Source organism: Mustela nivalis (assembly GCF_964662115.1).
Source record: "Mustela nivalis genome assembly, chromosome: 8".
Taxonomy (NCBI): Eukaryota; Metazoa; Chordata; class Mammalia; order Carnivora; family Mustelidae; genus Mustela; species Mustela nivalis.
In genome coordinates, this window is record NC_139027.1 from 30,164,725 (window position 1) to 30,181,757 (window position 17,033).

Here is a 17,033-nt window from a genome sequence, read left to right on the forward strand (position 1 = left end):
ATGGCTAGGCTTGCTTATTCTTTAATGCAGCTTGCTTAAAACTCAAAAAACACCTTAGAGTCTCCAGGATCCTAGAGAACCCCCATCAGTAAACAGCATTGTATAGATGATAAAACAAGCCTTTCCATTTTTCATAGAGCAAGATTTTTTTTTTTCCCTTAACAAATAGGAGTGACCTGTTTTTAATTCCATTCAGTGCATTGGTGGGGAATTTAGTAATCAAGACTAAGTTCTCTGCAAGCCTAAATCTGACGTCTGCCCCCCTACCCTGTAATGAAGATGGAACTTCAAGGTTATGCCTAGGAGGGGTAACAAAGAAGGGTATACTGGGGGGAGGCTGAGTTTGGGCGCGGGAGCCAGGTGCAGGCGGCTCTGGGGAGCGGCAGTGATGGGACAGACGCGCTGGGCCTGTCGCGGCTGGCCCAGAGCCAGGACCGGAGACCCGAGGGAGACAGGCTTGGAGGGGAGGCGGCATCCCGGCAACAATATGCGGTGCGGGCCGAGGCGCCGGCGGAGCGCATTCTCCTTCTGGAAAAGGTGTGCTGGCTGCCCGCCCGGGTAAGTCGAACCCCCCGCGGGAAGAGGCGGGAGCCGTAGAGCGAGCGGCCGCGGGCTCCTCCCCCGGCGCCTCCGCTATCTGGGTCAGGACGCGGCGGGCCGCGGGGCCGGACGGGGGGACCCGCGGGCTGCCGGCTGCTGTCCGCCCGGCCGCCGCTCCGCTCCCGTCCGCCCGGCCGCAGGTCCCGGGTCCCCGTTCTCCGACCGCGAAGAAGCCCGAGCGGCGAACTGAGGTGCGTGGGGAGGTGGGTAATGGGTGGCTCGCCTGGCGGAGGCCGGACGCGACCGCGGAGCGGAGGGCTTGAGGCGGCACTTCCGGCGGCCGCTGTGGCACTTCCGGGTCCCGCGGGGTCCCTGCCGCCGACGCCCCGCGGGGCATCCTTCCGCCGGCCGGCGCTGCGCCGCGTCCTCCCGCGGGCAGCCCCGGCGGGTGGTGGTTCTCCCCTTCCGGAGCAGCCGCGTCGAGCCGGCGTCTGGAAGCTGCAGTCCTGGAACTCGCCGGTGTTTCACGCAGGCCGCCCGTCGTGGGTGCGTGGGAAGCTGGCGGTGTGCTGCGCGCCCCGGTGGGTCCCTGCAAGCCGAAGGGGTTTCAGCCGGAGACGCCGGGTCGCCGCTCAGTCTCCGGCAAACATTTTTTGTTGTGTTTTGCTCAGACTCCGGTTCTCTACTTGACACAAAAGAAAGGCCAAATTTTCAGTGCCCCAAATATCTGCAAAGAAGCCAAACATCAGCGAGCCCTGAGTTTAAAAAAAAAATTATTAAATAGGAAAACTAATGAGAACCTGATGAAAAAGGAGTATTAGAATTCACTTGGAAATACTAGGTTAGCCAGGTCGCTGTGATTGCCAGTTCAAGGTCTCAGAGACAATCCTATGGGAATCCAACCTCAGGCCTGAGTGTAACCCATGGTATTTCTTTCCCCTTCTTGCAAAATTTTTCATACGTCCCTCCAAGTACCAGAGTTACATATTTTATGTAATTACCCCCTAAGATTCTACTGATGAATTAACTTAATATATGGTAGATATGGCTGAAAACATTGTAATTTGATAAAGCACAATTTCCATTTCTAAAAATTAATGTAAAAATTTCTTTAGCCTTAACATTTTGGTGATTTATTACTTCAGTAGGATTCTTGGTTCTCATCTGCAAATAATTATGTATTACCCATTAGCTTTATATGACAATATTTTGTATGAAAATAATGTGTCATTTTCTATTATTACTGGCACCTTACAAATCAAGACTTGTAAGGGGACTAATACTTAACATTTGATTATCTAGTCAATACATTTTTTAATTACTGTGTTTTTATACTAAAGGATAGTGTAAATACACTAATTGATAGACATATAGAAGTTACACAGATAATGTAATACAGCCTTTGAAATTATACTGCAGGTAAGCAAGTGTTCTGATTTATTACTTTGCTAGTTTTTTTTTATGATTTATTTATTTTTAAAGAGAGAGAATGAGTGCGAGGGACAGGAACAAGGAGAGGGAGAGTCTTAAGACTCAAAGGTGAGTCGGAGGAAGGGCTCGATCTCGGGACCTTGAGCTCATGATCTCAACAGAAACCAAGAGTCTGGCGCTTAAGCAACTGCACCACCCAGGTGCCCTTGCTAGTTACTATTTTTTAATGAGTGGCATTTTTCAGATTGGTGGCTTAGAACCAGGTTTATTTTATACTGGTAAAAAAACTCAAATATAGCTTGCACTATTAGTCTCTAACTGTGGTTATTTAAAAGCAATACCTGCTCCACTGATTGATTCTAGTTTTTCCCCCTGTTGATATTTATAGTTCTACAATCCTGTTTCAGCTGGGAACATCTCTGCCCAGGCAGCACCCTCCTTCATATCCTTATGGATGCTCTGTGAATCTTCCTCAGGCAGCCATTCGTCCAGGACTTATCAGGGTAATGGTTTTCCTGTCCTAGTCCCACGGCCCCTGGGTAAATGACTTAACAGCAGGCAGTATGCCTCAGTTTGCTTTCTGCAAAATAGAGATAATAACAGGACCTGCCTCCAAGATATAATTTGGAATTGGTGCGATTCCTAAAGGAAAGGTCAAACGAAAATTCATGCCCCTGGCCACTTATTTGAACCTGGGACAGTCTCAGGGATCAGATCGCCTTCCTAACTCCCATTTATTTACTTGATTAAATGAAAATAATTTCAAACTAGGCTACATTTTTCTCATGTAAAGTTCAAGGAAGGCCCATGAGCCAAGAAAGCAATCAGAATGGGAAGATTTCTTTTAATAGACTTCCGGATCAGCATAGGAACATTCTGCATTAATCTTTTTATTGACAAAAAGCCAAGAAGATGGAGTTTGATGCGTGGTTAGTAGACATAATGCAAATGGAAGTCATGGGCATGTAGTGACTTTTATTATTATCTGTTGCCTTTTTTGCAATAATCTTTCAAAATAATTTAGTTTGGTGATGTATTTTGTGTGCGTCCGTGTGTGTCTGTGTGTGTGTGTGTATGTGTATGTAAATAAGTGTACAGCTAATAATAATTACCCACAACTTTAGCTGAATTGATCCCAATCTACTGCTGACGTGTCTCCTGGACAGGATAGGAGAGGACGAAAGGCTAGACTTACAATTCCATCCTAACAGTTAGGTAAAAATGCTTGTTGAAAAATAAATTAATACCAGGAAAACTTCCCTGAGGTCAGGTAGGCCAGATTAAGCACTCAGCCTTTCTCCTAGAATCTTTGGCTTTAGAAGAAGGGAGTCTTAATTCTCTTGGATATAGTAATTTCTGAAAAGTTATTATTTTAAAATCCCAGTAATTTCTGAAAAGTTATTATTTTAAAATCCTTAGTCCTTCTCTTTTACACCGAGACCTGTGATGAAATGGAGCATCTAGCTAGGATCCTCCCTGCATTCAGTGCATATCATCTAGTCTATTACTTCAGGAATCCGAAAACACTTTCTCTTAGGCAGATTTCTTGGAGATAATCCTATTCACGCTCCAATGGGGGACCATTTGAAGCACCACATTTAGTTGCTCATTTAGAGGATAACAAACAATGCTTTATCCAAGTATATGTGATCATGAGCTATAGACTCTAGAAAGACACATTTCAGGTACACAACTGAATTCAGAATTCACATCTTTCCAGTGCGCCTTTCCCTGTCCTCACTCTCAGCTGTTTATTTGGTTTCCTAGTTCACTTAGAACAATGAAGCAACCACAGAGAACTTTCATAAGCTCCCACTGTCCCATCTACCCACCTTCCTGAATCTGCTCACATAATCTGCCTTTTCTTTCCTTCCTGTGAATGAACGGTTTGTGTTTCCATCAAAGGTCAAGGTCTGTGCCTGTGCCCTGCAGACCATCCATCCCTCTGCCTTCTCAAGTTTCGTGCTTCAGTGATTCCCAGATCTTTTACTTCATCATTTTATATTCCTTTTCTTAAAGAATTGGATCTTGTCCATGCCCAGATAGAAATGCTTTTATTTATCCCATCTTTTTGGCACCATTTTCCAATATAGTCATGACATCATTTCTTTTCTCCTTACTTGCTTTCTCTTTGCCCGTTCTTTTTTTCACCCTTTTCTGACCTCTTTTGGACTAACTGAATATCTTTAGTACTACATTTTTATCTCCACTCTTGGCTTATTATTTACACCTTTAAGGAGTTTTTTTAAACTGTTGCTGTTGTTTGTTTAGTTGTTTTGTTTTTTTGGTTTTTTATTTTAAGATTTTATTTGTTTATTTATTTATTTGACTGGCAGAGATCCTGAGGAGAGGCAGGCAGAGAGAGAAAGAGAGAGAGAGAGAGGAGGAAGCAGGCTTCCCGCTGAGGAGCAGGCTTCCCGATGCAGGGCTCGATCCCAGGACCCTGGGACCATGACCTGAGCCAAAGGCAGATGCTTAACCCACTGAGCCACCCAGGTGCCCCTGTTGTTTGTTTAGTTTTTAACCCTTGGATTTACAACAGTACATGTTTAACTTACTATAATGACACTGTGTTATAATCCAAGACCCTTACAACAGTATATTCTACTTTGTCCCCTCCCATACTTTGGGCTATTGTTGTCCTCATTTTTTTTTTTACTTCTACATATGTTATAAACCCTATAATTGGTTAATATCATTTTTGCTTTGATAAGCAAATATTTTATAAAGAAATCTTAAAGTGGGAAAAATGACTTTCATATTTACCCTCGTACTTGCCAGTCTTCTGTGTAGATTCAGGTTTCTATCTGTTATCATTTTCCTTCTGCCTGAAGAACCTCTGTTAGCATTTCTTTTAGTGCGTGTCTGATGGCAATGAATTCTCTCAACTTTCCTTTGTCTAAAAAAGTCTTTGTTTGGGATGCCTGCGTGGCTCAGTCTGTTAAGCGTCTGCTTTGGGGTCAGGTCATGATTCCAGAGTCCTGGGATCAAGTCCTACCTCTGGCTTCTTGCTCAGCAGGGAGCCTGCTTCCCCATCTCCCTGCCAGTCCTCCTGTTTGTGCTCATTCTCTCTCTCTCTCTGACAAATAAAATCTTAGGAAAAAAAACAAACACTTTAAAGAGTCTTTGTTTTACCCTCACTTTTAAAAAATATTTCACTGGGTATAGAATGTAAGTTGAGAGTTTCTTCCAGTACTTTAAAGATGTCACTTCATTGTTTTTTTGCCTGTTACTTTGTCTTCAGGTTTGCCGACTTTTTTCTCCTCAATGTTTTTTTCTTCCGTTAATCTCAATCAATAAAATTTTATTTCAGGGACGCCTGGGTGGCTCAGTTGGTTAAGCACCTGCCTTCGGCTCAGGTCATGATCCCAGCGTCCTGGGATCGAGTCCCACATCGGGCTCCTTGCTCAGCGGGGAGCCTGCTTCTCCCTCTGCCTGCCATTCTGTCTGCCTGTGCTCGCTCTCTCCCCCTCTCTCTCTGATAAATAAATAAAATCTTAAAAAAAAATTTTTTTATTTCAGATATTTTATTTTTCATCTCCAGAAGTTCTATTTGGTTTTGCTTAACACCTTCTATTTCTCTCCTCATCATGTTTGTTTTTCTGTAACATATATTTTTTTAAAGATTTATTTGACAAAGAGAGAGAGGGTGCATAAGCAGGGGGAGTGGGAGAGAGAAAAGCAGGCTCCCTAGTGAGCAAGGAGCCTAATGTGGGGCTCGATCCCAGGACTCTGGGATCATGACCTGAGCCGTTGGCAGATGCTTAACCAACTGAGCCACCCTGGTGCCCCTGTAACATATTCTTAATATTTATATTAAATAGTGAACATATTTGTAATCATTATTTTAACATCCTGTCTGCTAATTACATCATCTCCATTCTTTTCCTGCTTCTTTGTGTATCTAGTTATTTTCGATTGGATGATCAACATTGTGATTCTATGTCATTGTATTCTGAACTTTTTCAGTTTCTTTAAAGAGTTTTGGACTTTCTCTTGAAGGCAGTTAAATTATTTGTGAATTAGTTTGGTCCTTTGGAGGCTCATTTTTAATCTATTTGAGAACAAATCTAAATAGATCTTAATTCTAAGGTTAGTTTCCAAGGTATTAGCCTTCTGAAATCTCTACTGAAAGCCTCAGATATTTGATAAACACTTTGTGTAATCTTTAGGAATAATTAGGTTTATAATTTCCTGGACTTTGTTCATTTGCCTGGGCTGATGGGATTTGACTCTATGCAAATTCAGACTGGTATTCAGTTAAAGATTTAAGGAGACTCCTATGCATATTTCTAGAGCTCTTTCTCTATATACTTCCTTCATCTTTGCTACTGTGCCACACAAATTCTAGGTCCTTCAGATTCTCTGAACTCTGTTCTCTGTTCAACTCAGTAGACTACCAGGCTTTGTTTGGTTTTCCTGTTCCTGTGCCGTAGTCCAGAAATGCCTCAAATTAAAAACCCAGGGAGATCACAGGACTTATCTCATGTGTTTCCTTTCTCTTGGGGATCATAGGTGGCAGTGTTCTATTAATTTGCTCCTTGAGAAAGTGTCAAGAAGAATAAACCAAAAACTTTGTGAATTCAAATTCCTGTAACAGACAGCTTACCATTATTTTTAACATTTCTTTCAAATTGCTAACAAAATTTAATAAAGGTATATACAAAGTAGTGGCTATGGACGGGAAAATAATTTTGAGAACTTCAAAGTCTGTAAAGAAGCCTCACTATATTTTATTCTGAACACAGAAGTTTATTATAGTACTAATATACTTATTGCCATTTTAAAGTCTTGGGAGGAAAGGAACATTATACTATTATAAATATTATATTTTTTATTATATTTTATATGTTTACTTATATATTTAATATTAGATATGTTTGTTTAATAATATATTATTAATTATATTTTTGTTTTTCATTAATGGCCTTCTGATTTTAAGAACAGAAATAAGCAATAAAACTAGGAAGATGGGATATACCAAGAAAAAATTATGGTGCATTTAGTCAAAGTAGCTGAGTTTGTGTGGAATTAGGCAGGCAAACACTCGAGCCTTGGATGTAAAACAGTGAAAGTTCAGATGGAGAGAAGAGTCAAAGAAAGGACATTTTTGCTACTTTAAAAAAGAGGAAAATTCGAAAGAAAATAAAAACATTAAGACCTCAGAAATAGAAATGTAAGGAGCAGAGGCAGTCTGGATCAAAAGAAGAAAGGTGATGAAGCCTTCATGTGGTAGTGTTTTTGCTCTGCATGCTGAATAAAACAGAGATGAGGTGGGTTACAAACTTGCCAGGGCTCTCTGATATATTTTATATTCCAAATCCCTGGGCTTTGAAAATGCTTATTGCTCTAAGTATACATGTGAACTGGGTGCTAAGAAAAGCTCCTTGAACTTCCTTAAAGATTGGATAAGACTCAGAAATCAGCATACCAATTTTATACAGATAAAAGTTTCAAAAAGAGTTAAGCACAATTTGAATTCTTAAACAGCTTTTTTTTTTTCCAGAAATGAATAATGATGCTTTTACCACTATCATATTCTTTCAAAATATATGATAAAGAATACATTTCAGATCAGTCATGTAGAATACAAATTCTGAATTAAAATTGAAATTTTACACGGGACTTCAGTGATATCTTTAAAGTAAATATTTCTATTGGGCCACATACATTTTAGAAATAAATATATTATACTTACAGTGTATTTTAGTTTATGATTTTTCATGTGTGTGTCTGTGTGTATGTCTGTGTGTCTATGATGGGGACTTGACTTTTGTTGATTGAGAAAGCTTTAATATTTTTGTCTTGGGCAAAGACAGAAACAACATTTATTTACATTTATGCTTTCAATTTTAGAAATAAAACCCAAGAAATGCCTCATTCCACAAACAAAGAACTGATAGTTGGCATCATGGTGGGAACTACTGGAATCAGCTTGCTTCTTTTGTGGTACCACAAAGTTCGTAAATCAAGGACAACACTGAATTTACCTAAATTTCTTTCTCTGGGTAATAAGTTTGATTCCATGACTTTTCAAGATGAAATGTATAATGGCCAAGGAACAGCAGCAATCTTTCAAAGAAGGCAGCTTCAGATATTGGAGAAGTTAAATGAATTACTGATAAATATGGAAGAACTCAAAGAGGAAATCAGAGTTCTTAAAGAAACCATTCCAAAGCTGGAGGAATATATACAAGGTGAACTTGGAGGGCGGATAACTGTTCATAAGATAAGTCCTCAGCACAGAGCTAGAAAAAGAAGGCTTGCCACAGTTCAAAGTTCTGGAACAAGTAATAGTTCAGAGGAAGCAGAAAGTGAAGGAGGGTAAGTTTCTCCATGATGTTTCCCATGTGGAATTGATTATTTATTTCATTATTGCTATTATATTTAGGTATTTTCATTATGCATTTCCAGTTATGTATTCTGCTAGTAATAAGATTAAAAAAGAAATGATTATTTGGCATACATCATAATTAAAACTATATTCAATAGCGGTCTGTATTTAAGATTATTTAGACTGTACTGACAAAAAGAATATAAGTGACTTACTAGCACCAAGTTGCCATCATGAGTAATGAAAAAGTCATTAATTGTTTGCCAGAATGTGAAACCTGTTTTTATATGTGGCCATGTGTGACCCCTTATGTAAGAGCTGTCCAAGGAGAGCTCTCAGCTAGAACTTTCTGTGATGATGGAAATGGTCTAAGTCTATGCTGCCAGTATGGTAGTGATTAACCGTTTTAGCCATCAAGCACCTGCATTGTAGTTAGTGCAACTGAGAAACTGAATTCTTAATCTCATTTAATTGTAGTTAATTTAAATAACCAGGGGACTAGTGCAGACCTAAAATGATTTGAGAAGGTACAGGTAATTCAGTTTCATCCTCACTATCCACAGTGGTAAACCTTTGAATTCTAAAACCAAGAACATAAAAAACACTCTTCTAGAATAAAAACAAATGATTTATGATTAAAAACAAAAAACTGTCCCCAGCTAATATTTTTGAGGAGTAAAATAGGCAAGTAAATAAAGAATCACTAGAGGTTCTTTAGGGCAGGGACACTATGTTTATTTTATTATATTCTTTATTTAAAAAAAAGATTTTATTTATTTGACAAGGAGAGGTAGAGGGCACAAGGAGGAGGAGCAGCAAGCAGACTCCCGTCTGAGCAGGGAGCCTCCTGCGGGGCATGAGCCCAGAACCCTGGGATCATGACTCGAGCCGAAGGCAGATGCTTAACCAACTGAGCCACCCAGGTGCCCCTATTTTGTTATATTCTTAACATCTTGTTTTTGTACCTAGCACAGAGTAGATGCTGATAACTATTTCATGGATGAATGAGTGTTCTGCTACATCACCATGGAATTGGGAGAAGGGAGGAGAAAGAAGAGAGGAAACAGTGGGTCGGAGTAAAAGTGTGATTTTATAGGTAAAGAAATGTAAACAGTTGATCAGGTCTCTGACATCATGCTAGGACTGGAATTACTTAGCATTTTTATATATATGAACTCTATGAAAAATCAGATAGGGAAGAGCCACAAATGGTTGATCTAGAGAACAGGAAGGTTTTCAACATTTGTGTTCCTGAACAACAACAAGTTGTAAACTGATTTTAAAATTGGCAGTGGAGTGATTGAAAGGAATTGACAATAGTTCTAAATATTCCACAACTGTAACTCTGAAAAGGCGCTGTTAATTATTAAGGGTATAAAGAACAGCAGTTTTGTGCTCTAGTGAGGACAAAGATCCCAACACAGCCTTGGACACTGATGTGGCAAGCACATCTTCGAAAGGACATGTTGGAACGAAGGCCTGGCCAGAGAGGATCGACTGGGAGGAGTCCTAGTGAAGGAGCGGAGGCCAAAAGGCTGGGTAACCTTTCATCAAGAAAGACTTAGGTTAGATTGAGCACAGGCTTGTTCAAGAACTTCTAAGATTCTAGGAAGAGAGGCAGCCTCTCCTAAGTTTAAGGTTAAGTTTGGGATGATCAGAAAAAGACAGTTATATGGTTTCACTCATATGTGGAATATAAGTAAAGGCTCAGAGGATCTTAGAGGAAGGGAGGGAAAGCTGAAGGGGGGGTCATCAGAGAGGGCGATAAACCGTGAGAAACTCTTAACTACAGGAAACAAACTAGGGGAGGCAGATGGAGGAGGGATGGGGTAACGGGGTGATGGGCATTAAGGAGGGCACATTGTGTGATGAGTCCTGGGTGTTATGTGCAACTGATGAATTATTGAGTCCCTACATCTGAAACTAAAGATGTACCAAATGTTGGCTAATTAATTTAAATTTTTAAAAAGATAAGTTTAGACAAATGAAAACAAGGTAATCGTGGGACTTAATTAACTTCAAGTAATAGTGTAGGCACAAATTGTTTATGTGAATTCAAGAAGGATTTGTGAAATTTATGAATGACAGCCGCAGATGGCTAATAAAAACTTTTTAAGATTGATGTCAGGTAAGACATTCCTTCTTCTTGCTCGATCCTGGGGGCCTTTGTTAGCAACAGAATACTAGAGTAGAGGCAAGCCAGCCCTAATGACTTGGACTAGTATATAATTATAGATTATATACTTAATAAAGTAGAGAGAAACTTCTTCCTACTAGCTGTACTTCAGTAAAATAAGCGAAACAAGAAACAATTAACATGGATTTTTTTTGGAGAGAGGAATAAGATATAGAAAAATTTAATACCTTTCTAAATAAAAATGTAGAGACAAACTTTTTAAATAATGTACTTTTTAAAAACAAGGTCTTTATAAAGTGGATTTGTGTAAAATTAAGACTGCCTGTCCTGATAACCCTCCCACGGGACAGAAATGACTGGTCATGGTAAGAAAATAGCCCCATTAACATATTTAAGTTGAGATGTATCCTTGATACAGCAGTGTCCTTGACAGCAAAATTAAACATCAAATGATAATTGCATGTTCCATATGTAAAGTTTATCTTTTGCCAAAGGTTCCTGGAGCTTTTGACATCTTTTAGTAAAAAGGATGCCAGTCACAATTTGCTGACGCTGTTCTTTCTACACAAGAAGAGAGAAAAACCTAGTTATATCCTTAGGTGGTATCAAAAACTTGAATAGGTATATCAGTAGAAACCATTTTCTGCACATAGTATCTTCTGCATGCCTGTCTTCATACACAGTATCATTATAGACGTAGGGAGTTATGCCTTTGTAGGACTTAGCTAATTTCATCTACTTCACTGTGGAGGTGATCGTCCCAGAGGCTCGAATTCTCATAATGTGGCCATCAGAGGGCCTGTCAAGTTTCTTCCTTTTCCTTCTTAGCACTAGCGTGAACATCTTGGAAAGCATCTGTGCTTCTTGGTAATATTCTGTTTTTACTGATTTTGCTTTTGTCCCTGCTCCAAGACATGGAGTCAGCCACTGCCTTGGCAGCTTTGGTTCCTTTCAGGGACAAATTGTACTAGACAGCAGCAGCCGGGTGTGCAGATGCACCCTGTTTGTGGGCAGGATGATACCAGAGCTTGCTTGGGCCCATTTAGGGTCACACTAAAGAAAAATAGTTTTAAATATTTTCAAGGTCACGAGTTCACAGTAGTGTTTTCTGCTTAAACACAAGTCCTTCCTTATTTCTGAAAACTTTTTAGCTCATTTTCTTTTTCAAGCCTCTCACTGCTCCTTTTTCTGTCAACTTTTATCTGTAAAGGTTATATCAAACCATGGGTTTAAAAAGTTCTTTAAATCATAATGTTATGCAAAGCTTTAGAAACCTTTCTTTCAAAAGTTCCATCTTGTTCCAGTTTAGTTTAAAGTAATACCTCTAATAAACTGACAGTTCTTCATTTTAAGTGAACTTTACAAAGAATAGATGTGTTTCAGAGCACCTGGGTGGCTCAGTGGGTTAAGCATCTGCCTTCAGCTCAGGTCAGGATCCTGGGGTCCTTGGATGGAGCCCCATGGTTCTCCCTCTCCCTCTGCCCCTCTCCCTGGCTCATGCTTGCTCGTTCTCTCTCTCTCAAATGAATAAATAAAATCTTTTTTAAAAGAAAGAAAGGAGGGCTGCCTGTGTAACTCAGTTATTAAGCGTCTGCTTTCGGCTCAGGTTTTGATCCCGGGGTCCTGGGATTGAGCCCCACATCAGGCTCCCCACTTGGCAGGAAGCCTGCTTCTCCCTCTCCCATTTCCCCTGCTTGTGTTTCCTCTCTCGCTGTGTCTCTCTCTCTAAAATAAATTTTTAAAAATCTTTAAAAAAATAAAAATTAAAAAAGTAAATATTAGATGTGTTTCAAAATGAAACATTTCTGTTCGGGAAATCATGGTTATATAGTAATCCTACAGGCCTTCTTTCTCTTTTTCTTGATGTAGCTATTTTCCTTTTAGTGTTAAGTTCATATGATAGCTTCAGATGGTATCAACAGACACACAATTCTTTGAAAAGAAAAACCCTACAAATCTACCCCCAAAAGAACACCAAGCCATAATACAAGCCACAGTATGTAGTATCTGAGATATTACTCTACAAATAATAAAGGATGGTGATGCCAGCAAGACCACAGACAGAAAAGGCTTTTGAGATTTAAAAACTAGTTTTAAAAACTATCTAAATTTTCGGGGTGCCCATGGCTCAGTCAATTAAGTGTCCAACTCATGCTTTCAGTTCAGCTCATGATCTGTGGGTTGTGAGGTCGAACCCTGCCTTGGGCTTTATGCTCAGTGAGAGGCTGCTTGGGATTCGGTCTCTCCCTCTCCGTCTGCCCTTCCCCCTGCTCACTACTCATGCTTTCTCTAGAATAAACAGATACATGAATCTTTTTAAAAATCTTTGAATTTTCATTTCGTGAGCCAAAATATATAGTCTTTGCCTTTTGTTCATTTACATTTATTATTCTTACTATTATTTACTTCTGCCAAGACAGTTTTACTGTTGGACTTCAATTTCTCAAGGCCTTGAGAGAGAGACAATTTCATATTTTCATGATGTGGTGCTTCTGTATTCTTTCATGTTGAAAGAATGTAGAAGAGCATACTTGCACACACAAAAGTTGTTTTTTGATTAGGATTTTTAAAAATAAAGTATTGCCACATAAATGAAATCCTTTTTGTAGTCCTTTCTCTTGGAGGTAACCATTGTCTTAAAGTTGGTGCAGATTCTTCCTTTGAAAGTGCATGTTGCTCCTACATGTGCATGGTTACGTCAACAGTGAATAAATGGTGTTTGGTTCTCAAGATGTACATAAGTGGCATTATATATGTAACATTTTGTAACTCACTTTTGCATCAAATGTTTCTTTAAGATTTTTCCAGATTGATGTATGTAAATTTATTTCATTCTTTTCAGTTGCTATGCTGCATCCAGTTGTATGAATATGCCTTCACTTATTTCCCTGTGGATGGATGTTTGTTTTTGGTTCTTCCAAACAATGCTTTATTGAATACCTTCATATTTCCTTACGCACTGGTGGAATAATTTCAAAGTATATATTTTAGAAGTGGTTGCTGAGTTGTAGATCAAATAGAGTGTTATGCTGTATTACTAACCTATTCCTGAGAGTGTGCCAATATATGAGAATTCTTATTTTCCCATAAAAATTCTTACAGTTAGACTTTTTAATTTTAGGCAACTTGGTGGAGATGAAGTGGTAACTAATCATGATTTCAGCTTGCGTTTCCCCAAACACTATTAAGATTGGGCATCTCATCATAGTTTATTTATACTTCGGTCTTCTCATCTATGAATTTCTTTTAAAAATGGGACAATAAAGGAAGGTTGGTGTCCTCTTTATTGATTCTCTGGGAATGTCCACCCTGTGCCCAGCACCACGTAGGCTCCCCAGGTACATGAGAAAACAAAACAGAGTCTTCCAAGTCAAATACAGATCTTTTTGAAACAAGGTAACAGAATGTTAAAGAGAGATACTGTGCTCTAACTTTAACTAGAGCCCCAAAGGCCAAGAACAGAGCAGTAAGGGCCAAGTCCCCTTGCCTTCTAGACCCTCCTAGGCAGGACTGGGCAAAAGATGGAAGCCCCTGCCGGCATGAGCGTTCACCCGCCGGTAGCCTGTGAAAGGAAGCAGCTGAAGGTCTGAGAGAAGCATTCCTTCAGGGAAGGTCGTTCCTGTTCTGGCCATCCCACCAAGTATGATGCTGAATGCTGTAGGAATGAATGGCATTGCTCAGGCAGAATGTGTTACATGGGATAGAGCGAAGAGCGTAGAGTGCTGAGCCTTTTGGAACTAATACCAAGGAGTGGGCTGAAGTGGAAGAACATGCCTTTGGTGTTCTATCTAAAAAGTCATTGCCAGACCCAAATTTATCTAGGCTTTCTCCTGTGTTGTCTACTCAGAGTTTTATAGTTTTGCATTTTATATTTAGGGCTATGTTTCATTTTGATTTCGTGTTTGGGAAGGGTATAAGGTCTGCATGACCGACCACTCTTTGTCCAGGGCATGTGTCGGGACTGTGGGGAGAAACCTTGAGGAATGAAGTGATCTTCCCCTCCAGCACCAACAGCACAGTTAGCAGATTTGCTTACTGCTTGTGGTCAGTGTAGTGGGTTCCCTAAGCTCAGCGTTCCTTTCTTTGTAACACAAGTCAGAGCAAATGCAGGGGTCTCCAGGCCCTCTGCGTTGCCCTTGTGGGGGACCTGGGGTCTGGGAGAACCAGCACAAATATGCCAATGATCATACTGCTGGATTTGCTGTGTGTATTAAAGTCCTCTTCTTCTGACCCAAGACCTGTGTGTGAGACATTAACCGATGAGTGTATTAGCTTATGTGTAGGGTCAAATCAGATCACCAAACCGACAATTATATGATCAAAATGAGAGAGTGTTGGGCCTTTGAAAAGTAGTTTGTTGGAAGGTTTACCAAAGACCGGGACGCCTGGGTGGCTCAGTTGGTTAAGCTGCTGCCTTCGGCTCAGGTCTGGATCCCAGGGTCCTGGGATCGAGTCCCACATGGACACCTGCAGGAGCTTGCTTCTCTCGCTGCCTCTGCCTGCTTGTGTGTACCTCTCTCTCTCTCTCTCTGGCAAATAAAATCTTTTTTTTTTTAATTTTATTTATTTATTTGACAGAGATTACAAGTAGGCAGAGAGGCAGGCAGAGAGAGGAGGAAGCAGGCTCCCTGCTGAGCAGAGAGCCCGATGTGGGGCCCGATCCCAGGACCCTGGGATCATGACCTGAGCCGAAGGCAGAGGCTTTAACCCACTGAGCCACCCTGGCACACCAACGAATAAATAAAATCTTAAATTAAAAAAAAAAAAAGTTTTACCAAAGAAGATTGTTAAAAGGGGAAGAAAAATCAGAACGTGGCAGCCCAGTGTTCAGAATATTGAGACGTTGAAAAGTTTATATTCAAGGCACTGTTTTCTGTCATCACTGGCTTGACACACATACCTATTACACGGATGGGACTCCAAGTTGGTTTGGAAAAGGAAAGGACAGTATTTCTTCTCTGAGGACTCTGTTATCCTTGTCTTTAAATGGGTATAAGTTGTTTCAAGGAGTTAGAAGCAATAACACAGCAGATCTCTAATCTCTGAGTCTGGCCTGCACTATCAGATGGCGTGCTTTACTGCCCACATAGAGAAAGCTTATTTCATTCTCGGGGGGCAATGATGTTGGCTATTCAGGTTTTGGGGTTTTTTTTTCCTCTTCAGTATATCTTTGGACCAAAATCTGTAATGGTAATTTTCTGTATTACTGCAGGGGATAAAAACCTGGGGTGAAGAGTGTTCATGTGAAAGTAGAATGAATTAGTAAGCCAGGGGTGTGTAGGGCGGCTGTGAGAGAGACAGTCCCAAGCAAAAGATCGTGCAGACATTATACACGTTTCTGCCTTATCCTGTTTTCTCGTCTCTTGAGTTATTGGCTGACTCCTTGAACATGATGAAGTTAGAATACGCATTCCCCCATCACATGGATTGCAGCTTTTCAGAAAGGCAAGCCACAGAACAGTTTTATCTGAACCTGATGTCATGAGATTCTAGAGTCTGCTGTCATCACATTCTGTGTTATCGCCATGTTAATTCCACACACAGGTTAAGTGTTCAGTCTTCTGACCTGTTCCACCTACACAGGGCATTTTTATGGCTTAAGGATGATGGCTTAGGAAGGAAGGGAGAGATTTCCTTTGGATTAAATTCAATATGGGAAAATACTTAAGGTAAGCCTTTAAAAAGAAAAGAAAAACCCCCGTTGTTCCATATGCGTTCATGTGCTAAAGAACACTGACATGTTCATGAACCCAGCTTTAACGCTTCCTTTAGTTTCCCACAATAACTGAGTATGAGGGCTCTGGGTGCTTTATCTGAAGTATTCTCTCCAGAGACGTCCTGCTTCTTCCATGGTTACTATTTTAAAATGTACTAGTCAACAGGGCATACATTTATTCTACTTAACTCCTTTAAATGTGGTAGTTCAAGAATCTCAAACAGATAGTATGATTTACTATTTTTAAAAGAGGAAACCCTCTCCTTTCCTTCAGGGGATATTTTCGTTCTCGTGCCTTGTGGTATGTTTCCCCTGGTCTTTCTGCCTGTTTCCCTGATTCTTTCAACTGATCTTCCCAAGGTTTAACAGATTGGGCAGGTACTGTGCAAGTAGAGATAATCTTTTAGACTAGGTCATTTTGGGGGAGGGGGATACATCTGTGTGACCCTCAATTCAGCTGCCATAATTTTCTCATTCCCTATTGTTTCCATATCGATAAAGTAGATATCACTCTTCAGAAGGCTTGGCAGGTTTCCACCTCTGCTCCTTGTTTTTTGTTTTTGTTTTTTTCCCCTCATTTGACACTTTTCTCACTCTAGCCGCAGCAAACAGGACCAGAACTTGCGACCAAATTGTCCTGCAGATCAAGTTACTTCAGACCCCCTGCGGCATGAAGCTTCTTCTTTAACTCCTCGATCTCTTAATCCTAAAAGAACTCGTCTGTCTGCAATATGTAATGTCAATTCACGTAGAGGAAGTAAACATTTATCTTCTACTCACTCGTCTCTCTGTGGAAGAAGACATTCTTTACTTGCTAAACTTCAGAAAAGCAATATTTTCCCTGACCATCAACACAGTAGAGCTAACTTTGATTC

General features: G+C 40.3%; 1 protein-coding gene across 9 annotated transcripts in view; it reads left to right on the forward strand.

Moving 5' to 3' along the window:
• The first annotated feature begins 224 nt into the window (after positions 1-224).
• RMDN2 (regulator of microtubule dynamics 2) overlaps positions 225-17,033 on the forward strand; it is a 72,087-nt gene continuing 55,278 nt past the window's right edge. The window contains exons 1-3 of one of the 9 annotated variants that reach the window (XM_082745721.1): positions 225-558; positions 2,360-2,474; positions 7,828-8,295. In XM_082745721.1, coding sequence (XP_082601847.1) covers positions 7,844-8,295 — 452 coding nt within the window. In that variant the 5' untranslated portion in view covers positions 225-558; positions 2,360-2,474; positions 7,828-7,843. Of the gene's footprint in view, positions 559-613; positions 804-888; positions 1,122-2,359; positions 2,475-7,827; positions 8,296-15,970; positions 16,112-17,033 lie in introns of those variants that run through there. The other 8 variants (XM_082745727.1, XM_082745723.1, XM_082745725.1 and 5 more) reach the window with 8 other exon arrangements.